The 9,874-nt window shown below is 33.4% G+C and overlaps 1 protein-coding gene across 2 annotated transcripts; it reads right to left on the reverse strand.

Annotated features, from left to right (window-relative positions):
* Positions 1 to 345: 345 nt before the first annotated feature.
* Positions 346 to 8,777, reverse strand: LOC108764400 (TBC1 domain family member 25). 2 transcript variants are annotated; one of them, XM_018512642.1, is made up of 10 exons: positions 8,276 to 8,777; positions 7,492 to 7,696; positions 6,265 to 6,374; positions 5,120 to 5,215; positions 4,824 to 4,989; positions 3,814 to 4,513; positions 3,268 to 3,655; positions 2,715 to 3,029; positions 2,199 to 2,615; positions 346 to 1,756 (listed from the first exon to the last, which is right to left on the reverse strand). In XM_018512642.1, exons 2-10 carry the CDS (start codon positions 7,531 to 7,533, stop codon positions 1,261 to 1,263), a joined length of 2,730 nt encoding a protein of 909 aa, XP_018368144.1. In that variant the 5' UTR covers positions 7,534 to 7,696; positions 8,276 to 8,777; the 3' UTR covers positions 346 to 1,260. The 2 variants fall into 2 exon arrangements, with proteins under 2 accessions (XP_018368144.1, XP_018368145.1); XM_018512643.1 differs by having other exon boundaries at positions 1,261 to 1,756; positions 3,814 to 4,471.
* Positions 8,778 to 9,874: the final 1,097 nt, after the last annotated feature.

A 9,874-nucleotide genomic window follows, 5' to 3' on the forward strand; every position in this document is an offset into this window, starting at 1 on the left:
TATTACATATATTTTTAACTACAAACAAGATAAAATATACACTTTATAAATAAAAGAATTCATATTTTAAAAAGAAAATAAATATAGGAGATGCAATTATAAAAAAATAAATTTTAAACTTATTTACTAATTATTGCATGTCCTATGTATTATATCATTAATTAATAAAAAAAATTATTTTTATGAAATATACCTTCAGCAATTTAACGTTGCTTAAATGGTGTAGATATTACTACAGATTTAAACAATTTAATTATTCAGCAAACGAAACTTGTTTATATGCTTGTTATCAGAAGACACTAGAACTATCTTAGAATATTTTTGTAATATTTTTGAATAGCGGGTGTAGATTCAATGATACAAAAAGTTTATAATCAGCGATAAAATTAAATGCACTTTATTGTCGTTTCTCAAACGTACTATTTGAGAACAAAGTAAAACTCAGCGGCTAGGATAGATATAGATGTATTTTACAAATTTAACACATTCGAGAACGCACAACGCCGTCGTCGCCCGAATGCATTAAGCTAAGGGCTTAATTCTATCTCGAGGTACAGCGAAAGAGGGTTCGTCAATGCGTGCGGATGATGAAGTGCATTATGTCGCGATGGAATGATAACGTGCGTGAGCGAACGAGGCTACGCATGCCGTTCGCGAATTAACTAAAGCGCTTCAGATCGTTGTATCCCTAACTCTCCCAACGAATCTTTTCATCTTAACTGCTAATAAGTACGGGCCTAGGTGGTTTTGTCTCTGATCAATCGTCTTTTCTTCTTTATTCAATTTATCTTGAAAAATTGCTCTTATGAAAAAAGCTCTAAAATTTCTATATATGATTGTAAATACGTTGCTTTTATTGCTTTTGCATTGGTCATTTATTCGTTGTTACGTTTGGATTTGGATAGTTTTAATGTCTACAATGGATAATCTTTATTCAATTACTTAAAAAAAGTCTATTTTATTATATACCAAAAGAAATACGAAGGAAAGAATGGTTAATCAGAAACACTCCTCGTGCGATACAACTGTGAATGATGTATTACGAATGTCATAAATGTTGAGCGTATGTTGTGAGCGGAAGAGCACCATAACAGAACTCCTAACAGAGCACCATAACATTACTCCTCTTAAGCCTTCCGAATTTTAACATTTTCGACAACATAACATAATGTCCGTGATATGTGCCGTTTGAATCTTGTTCATTTTAAATGAAATAATTCTGAAATCTCAAATTATAACTTGACATTTTTTAAAGTTGAGTTACACGTTCACGCAGTCTGCCTTGCTGGCGGAAGTCGAACCGGCCGAAGAGGACGAAGCGACGGAATGTCTCCTGAGATAACCGGCAAATAATTGCCGTGCCTGATTCAGTACACGGATCACATTGTGACGGCGAACCATCTTGTCGAAATGCATTGCCATCTCGTTATAATCCATTTGATTGCGCATAACAAAATCCCGATGTTGCAGCAGAAGAGTGATGCACAGGAACATTAGAAAGGGATTGCCGCCACCAAATTCGTGCGGTGGCGGCAACGAGTTTTCGCCCAGTTGGTCCTCGCTTGTTCCCGCAGGTATAAGATTAGTCAGCTCTGTCACTTCTTCGCATTGCTCTTGTACAGATTGTTGTTGTTGTTGCTGTTGCTGTTGCTGTTGCTGTTGCTGCAGCTGCTGCTGCTGTTTTGTTGGACTTTCTGGTATAGGTGGGTTCTGATGCCAACTCTCGGTTCCTTCGCTATCTGACGCCGATTCAGATCTGAAAGATAAACAAAGCGTTTCAATAAAAATAATGTAAAGAAACACATTTTCCTATAATTGGGTAATGATTTCTTTGAAATTTTTTAAAAATGCCGATAGAGTCTTTAACCCTGCATATTTATGGAGAGATATGAATTATTCTGTTATAGTTACAATAATAGGATTTTATCATGTATTTATTACTTCAGTGAAATATAAAGGAGACACATATAAATATAAAATGAATAAAGATATTTTCCATCAATACTTTGAAAGCATTATATTAAAAAAAGTAAAGATAAGTAAAATTTATTAGAAAATAAAATCTCTGAGACTTTTAATTTAGAAATTTTTCTCCGAGCAACTAAACTTTTAACAGAAAATTTGTAAATTCTTATAAATTTTGCTCTCATTAAGATTTCCAAATCTATAAATCTTTGTAAATAAAAATGTGTACCTACCTAGTAGTACGTTTGAGCAGCCTAATCGGTGTAACGGATTTCACGCCATTCTGATCCTCCAAAATTTCACCGTCGTATTCCAATTCCGCCTGCTCGTCTGGAGTCGTGGGGTGATGCTTCTGTTGTAACGTGTGTAAAGGATTTTCCCATACAAACACATCCGCTGCTGGACTGCATCTCGCCAATTCTGTCTCTGTCTCACTCTCCGGTAAATCACTTTCTCTTTTTGAAAGCACACAGTCGCATTGTAGCTCACTAGGCGGTGAAGGTCCAAATACTTGTCGATCTAACGATTCCAATTCTAGTCTTAATTCTCTAGTCATCGACGTAGTCATCGGGAAAAAATCCGTGGGATCATCTGGCGAGCTCGGTTCATCCCTCAACACTCTGATGACGCCGCTTTCGCTCGAGACACGTCTATGGTGATAAAGTATAATTTTGAATCACTTTAATTTTATGACGTACAGGCAAGAATATCTTGAGCTACAAGTAAATATTTTCTACGAAAGTAATTACCTGAGTTCAGGTTCGGCGTCGCTGGGCGTGACTTTACTACGATTGAGACTGGTAAAGTTTAAGAACTCATTTAAATTCTTTACCACTCGCGCACATTTCTTTTCACCAGAACTATCATTCTGTTCACTGTTTTTAGTCTGTTCTTTGTTAGGAGTACTCAGTCTTTCTTTCAATTCCAAAAGATTTGCGCGTTTCGATTTAACTGGAAGAGAATCAGTACTTAGGCACTTTTCTGTCGATTCATTATTCCTTCTATTTTTCGTGCTGGTTAAATCATTTTCTGAATCAGAGAATGCTTCATACGGTGAGTTGGATCTGAAAATAAGCATTTGATTAGAAGAATCAAAATTGCCGTTTATTAAATAAACTTTAATTAACAATGCAAAAAAGAAAGAATTGGAAAATTATTAAGTATTATTGTTTGTCTATAAATATTTTTCGTTTATATTTCTTTGTGTACCTCTTCCATTTTGTCTAAATTTCATATTTTATCCGAAAAGTAAAGTTTCAAAAACTGATTTCAAGTACAAACACAATTATGTAAACAAGAAACCTTTTCGTTTCTCCGTTAACCTCAGTAGATGATTTCAGACTCGGTTCTTCGGTACTGAAGGCCTTTCGCCTCACGCTAGCGGCAATACTGGCTGAGGAACTTTGTCGTCTAATAGCGCAGACCTTAGTATACGCATTCTCGCGGATGTGCTTCACATTCGGACTCGGCGGTGGCGATGCTGGCGGAAAAGGCACCTCGGCAAGACTCAGTTCGCCAGTCGGCGGTGATGCTGGTAAAGCTGCCCATAGAACCTCGAGCATTCTAAGTGCGTCTTCCAACGCAAACTCACGTTTCATTTCTAACAATAGCCAACGATAACAAAAGAGTAGATCGTCCGCTTGATGCGACTTCAAATATGCATAGAAATCAGGATCATAATGTTGAAGACCTGTAAGAAAATATATCTTTATATCGATACAATGACATTATCAAGAAGTATTATAAAGATGAGAATATATTAAGATGAAAATGTAGGTTATAGAGCATTGAACAAGATTGAAACTTAGAGAATAAATAAATTGCAAGACATTTTAAATGATAATCTACCTTCTGCGAGATGAGCGAATTTGGTAGTCATGGCGATACCATCGAGCATGAAGTTATCCTTTAATCTTCTCATGAGGGCACAAAGACAGATGTAAGCCTGCGCCTCATCCCGCATCGTAACGAGAAGAGGTGAAGCCAAGTCGCTCATACCCTGGCAGTAACTTACACTTGGGTGATTTAAGGCATACGTCGTCAGAATATTAAAGAGACTCGCTGTGTTCTGATTGTCGTCCGAACCACCGTAAAACTTGTGATGCCTATCCGTTCTGAGGACATCCTTTCTTACCATACCAGTGACGTAGCCAAGATCACCGACGTTCTGTCCCTTTTGCACCAGCACTCGCCATCGCTCGCGCAAATTTTGGTATTCCTGCGCCTTTTTCTTCATGTAATCCATCCGTTCGCGACCTGACATCCCCTCTGGATACACGTTCAAGATATGTTTCCAGACTACCTTGCGTAAACTAGGTTCAATTCCGCCGAAGTAAATAACTGCCCTTAATTCCTTGGAGTGCACTACTTGGCCGATCGGATCCAGAAATCGACGAAACTCAGCATCTGTCAAAGGTGGTCTTGGAGGTTGAACATTTTGCTGATGAGATGACTCGTCGCCCAAGTTGCCCAATGCACGTTGCACCATATTCAGTGTCCTTTCCATCTGTGACGAAAGATTAAACGCGAAATTGGATACACCTGATAACTGTAATAATAATGAAAATATAAAGAAATAACATAAAAAATAATAAAATTAAAATACAACAAAAGTAATATATAAAAAATTAAGGATTAATAATTTAAGAAATATGAAAAAAATAAAAACCAACTTAAAAACTAAAATAATTAAAACTTAAAACAGTATGATTCTCAAATGAAAAATATAAACTTAAGAGGGATTAATAAATTTTTGTGTTTTTTTTTACTTTTTGACATTTCTCCAGAAGTACTAGATATTTATGAAACCTTCAATGTTGCCTTATTGCTGATCGTCACTGACGCGACATGGCACTTACTTTATTCATTATGAGACCGGGCAACTTAGGTGTCCTGTAAGGAAACCCGGTCTCCTGCTGACGTGTCAAAACTTCCTGCGCATTTTGCTCCCAGTAGCACTCGCAGTCTCCAGTTTCACCGAAGGGTTTTAGATTCACCTGCAGATAGAGATATGGCTCCGATGCACTGAAAAATAACATGTTACACTAAAATGCTTATAATGTAGAATAGATTATGTGTTTTATTATTTATTAAATTATTATTTATAAAATTTAATCAATCAATTCACCTAACAAAAATTAATTAATTAAGTCACCTGATAAACGCAGCATCCAAGTCCCAGTCTGAGAGTAGGAAGAGATACGTTTCTGACCCATAGTCATCGATCGCTCGATACGAAACGGTGAATTCCCTACGGCACGCAAGCAATTTTTACGGTATTCGGTTTAATATTTTATGGTATGCTTCGATAAAATATTTGTTTCGAGTAATTCTTTTGTGATGTTTTATTGTCGTTACGTGATGATTTGACTGATAAAAAATAGCACATGTATATCGATCTAATTATATTATTATGGATAAAAAAAAAAGAAAAAAGAATTATGTTAAAATTAGAATATTATGTATTTTAATACATAATATTCTAATTTTAACATATAATTCTTTTTTTTTTATCCATAATAATATAATTCCAAATTAATTTACATATTAACGAGAATTGTATATTTTTCGATCTAAAGATCTTCTTAATTTATCTGATAAATATAACGTATACACAGGATGTTTGATAATTCTGTTGACAACGCTCGTGCCTCGTGGGCAGGTATAATAAACAATTTTTGTCTCTTGCAGTTTTTCTGTAAAGTTGATAGTATTTGAGAAAAAAATTATTGAAGACCAATATTCGGCAATTTTGAGTAATTAATATCTTGTTAACTATTGCGAAAATTGCAAAATGGTAGAGGACTTTTCGACTCAGTTTAGTTCGCTCTACCTACCTCGAGCGTTGTCGGCAGAATTATCAAACATTTTGTATATTACACATGCGTTTCCTTTTTATGCTCATACACTGTAGACATCAGTTCATCCTTGTTATCTATCAAATATTAAACAAGGACAAATGATGCTTATAGCGCTAGAAGCGCAGAACGGAATGCACCTTAAACTAAGTGCAGCGTGATCACACTATTTATTTCACGTCGAAAAATGTCGATAAGCGTTTAGCTTTTATTATCAAAATTCTCAAAATTTGATGCAATTTATTAGAAATGAGTAAAAAGGTGTAGCAATTTTTTTATTTATTATGATACTTTTTTACATGAATCAGGAAAAACGTAAACGTTTTGCATTTATTGAAAAAAAAAAAATCATTTTCTATATTCAAATGATTGCATTCAAATATAATTCGACATTCACACACAAATCATATTGGCAGATTTTATTATTGTTAATATAACTTACCCTTTTATATCGAAAGCCTTTATGAGAATACTTTGCAGTACTTCTATTGATGTTATCTGAGGATCCACGCTAAACTTACGGTATTCCGGTTGATGTCTAGTTTCACATTTCTGAAAAAGAGGATTAAAGGGTTCTGTTTATTTGTTGTAAATTCCATATTTAAAGTAGGCATTCATAAAAACAGAAAATTGTATGTAGTCATACATGATATATAATTTTAACTATATCATAATTAATTTATTATACCAACGGTAATATTATAACAATATGCAATTTTACATAATGTAATTATTTAAATACATGACATATAAGATATTCCAGATTTTGTGAGATAACAATTAACGGTAAACTCTTGAGATTATTTTGAAATGAATCCCACTATTCCAATACTAAAATGTCGAAGCTATAATGATTTTAAACAAGAAATACTTAAAATTAGTCAATTCAATTGTTCGACAATCACACATAATACACGTAGTTCACACATAGTACATTGCATAGTAAAGATGCTCTATCAATCAATCCTATTTTTTATATTTATATAATTCTGTATATATTACTTGTAATTATTTCTTTTTTTGCATTTTATTGTGTTAATTACTAGTACTAATTAATATGTTGAATATTTCAATAGTAATCATAGCAGAATAAAAACCGTTGCGTATGAACAATGAAATATAATACATGCCAAAGCTATTACATAAAGAGTAAATAAATGACATTCATTACTGCATAATGAATTAGACCTGTATTCTGTAACTCGTTATGCAATTGTTATGTGTTCATAGCGACAGTTGCGCAGCTTTTTCACTATAAAAAAATATCCGCGCTGCCGATGAGCACATAACGATTGCATAACAAGTTACAGAATATAGGAAAGTATATATTTCGAACAATTTGATTGGTTATATATAGTTTAACATATTTCTTATTTAAAAATCATTATATTCTTTTTGATATTAGAATTTTCATCTCAAGACTTTAGAAATCTGTTTTATTGTCAGGTGAAATCTGGAATACTTACAAGGGGCTTGTCATAACTGCTTAAACAGAATCAAATCGGTTCTGAACAGTTGTGACAAGCTCTTTGTCAGTATAGTTATTATTGTAATTTGTTGTTCCAGTTTTAAGTTCAGTGTAATATAAACTCTGTAGATAAAGATCTTTTATTATTTTATTAGAATAAAAATGTATGTTAATTGGGAATTTCTAATTGACTATACATACCTTGACTTTAACGCGTACAGCTTCTCTAGGACAACCAAACATATTGTCTGTATTCTATATTGGTCCTTTTTCAAATAAGTATAATATTTCAGGATGACTCTTCAGTTATCACCATCACTTGCATTTTGCCAATTTTTCGTGCATTGACAATTCATATACATCGTCAGATATTTACCACATATTGACATCAGTAAAACTGAATAAACTAAAAAATTGATAATCCAAGTTTAAAATAGTACAATATTGCAATTAACATATTGATAAGAAAATATTAACTGATAAAACAACATATACTGATAAGAGAATATTAACAAACCAAAGAATATTTTCTTGTATAATAGTAAGTAGAGCATACTTATAAGCATATTTATAAAGTAATATTACCATGAAACATTAATAAATTATGAGATATATTATCATCAATCATAAATTGTTACAATAAAATATTAATGATAGATATTTAAAACTTTGTTAATCGAGATTGAAAAGTGACTATCAAAAGCTACATTTCTCGCGATATAAATTACCACAATCCTTAGAATTCATATAACAAAACTCAAACAATAAACTTAATTTTTTAATACACAGATGTCTCCTTGTTGCCTTTGACACATATATCAAGTTCTTTGACTTATCAGTACAAGCAAGATTATAATAAAAAAATCTGTATTCTTCGCCTTTATCTAATCATATATCTTCCAAAGTTATTTAATTCACTATTCGACGTGACAACTCTCCAGCCTCGATTAAAAAATATTGCACGATATTAAGATAATGAACGTACAATTACTAGGCTGTGTACTCCTCAATCCACGATGTGCGCTCTGGAGTGCAGAAGGCACTTCTCGTTGCAACGAGACATGCTCGCTAAGCTCGCTTTCTAACTCGCCTAATTATACATTCAGTATAGTTATGTATCCCCCGGGAGTCGGTGAGAGCACGCAAAACATCGGGGGGGTTCAGAGGCGTTAAGTGTCGGCGGGTGCCGACGTCGACAATCAATGTTTTGAACGTGATCGCGACGGCAGTCGGCCCTTCGGAGCTGTCGTCGATGGCTAGATGTTGTCAATGCCCGACGTTGAATGATGTTGTCATCATCGTCGTCGCCATCGCCGTTGTAATGCCGCGCCGTCGTAACAACTAACGACTTATGTCCTCGATAACAAGGTTACAGCTGTTAATTGTCAATTGTGTGCAATTGCATGCTTACTGAACGCACTCGCACTCACTCGTACCGAGTCACACTGGATGTGTTCGATTTTTCAGGCCGCGCCGCGGCCACCGTCAGTGGCCAGGGCCGACACGTCGCGTTTCGTCGCCCCGCGCTCCACTAACAATAAGTTCTCCAAAATATATTTCCGCCTGAATCTAAAGTTATGCGAATATTTTATACTCGGATAATGACGTCATTCCCAGACAGCACACGATATCTACAAAATATTTACAAAATATTTAGAAATATTTATAAGATTTATTTTAAATATTTTGTGAATATTTTTGTCGTTTTAGATTGCACAGCTCATAAATATTTATTATAAATATTATGAAATACTTATTAGAATATATATTTTTAGTAAATGCTATAAAAATACTTAATGAGACATTATAATCCAAATAAAAAATACTTATTAGAAATATTTATTTATATTTATCATAAATATTGCATAAAATATTTAGTCTATATTTTAATAATATTTCGAAGAAAGCTTTATATAAAATATGTATAAAATATCTATATAACATTTCAAAAAATGAATATTAATAAATATTTATCATAAATATTCTGTGTTTAGTAAAAAATACGGTCTCGAATTTATGTAGATATAAAAAACTCAGTTGAATCGCATTTGTCAGAATGAAAAGGAATGTGAATTATTTATATTTAGCAAATGAGAATTTTTTGAATTTTGATGTAAATGGAAAACACAATTAACATCAATCTTGAAATTTTGCATGATTTACACTACATTTATCCACAATATTGTATCGTGAAATAATTAGCCATCTTTTCTGTGGAACGCGTTGAGATTGTGAATAGTTTACCGTCTTCTCGATAGATTAACGAATCGTAGTACATATATCTATGTATGCGGAACAAAATACGAATCCAAAGTTATACGAATGCATTAAGCAATGATAAATTAAATAAAGTAACACACAAGTAAATTAAGTAAATAAATGTATTTTTATTTAAGGCTCTTATAAAAATCCATAAACAAATCTTCAACTAGGTATAATTATTAATTTCGGCAAGAAATGAATTGTCTTTTTACTTATTGATACTTTCTCAAGCACGCGCAAACTGCAAAGTGGGACACATCGAAAAAGTGCAATGCAAAGTTAGCGCCAGTTAGCGCCGGGTATGGAACGCGAAGTAAGCGCG

Source organism: Trachymyrmex cornetzi, unplaced genomic scaffold (assembly GCF_001594075.2).
Source record: "Trachymyrmex cornetzi isolate Tcor2-1 unplaced genomic scaffold, Tcor1.1 scaffold416, whole genome shotgun sequence".
Classification (NCBI taxonomy): Eukaryota; Metazoa; Arthropoda; class Insecta; order Hymenoptera; family Formicidae; genus Trachymyrmex; species Trachymyrmex cornetzi.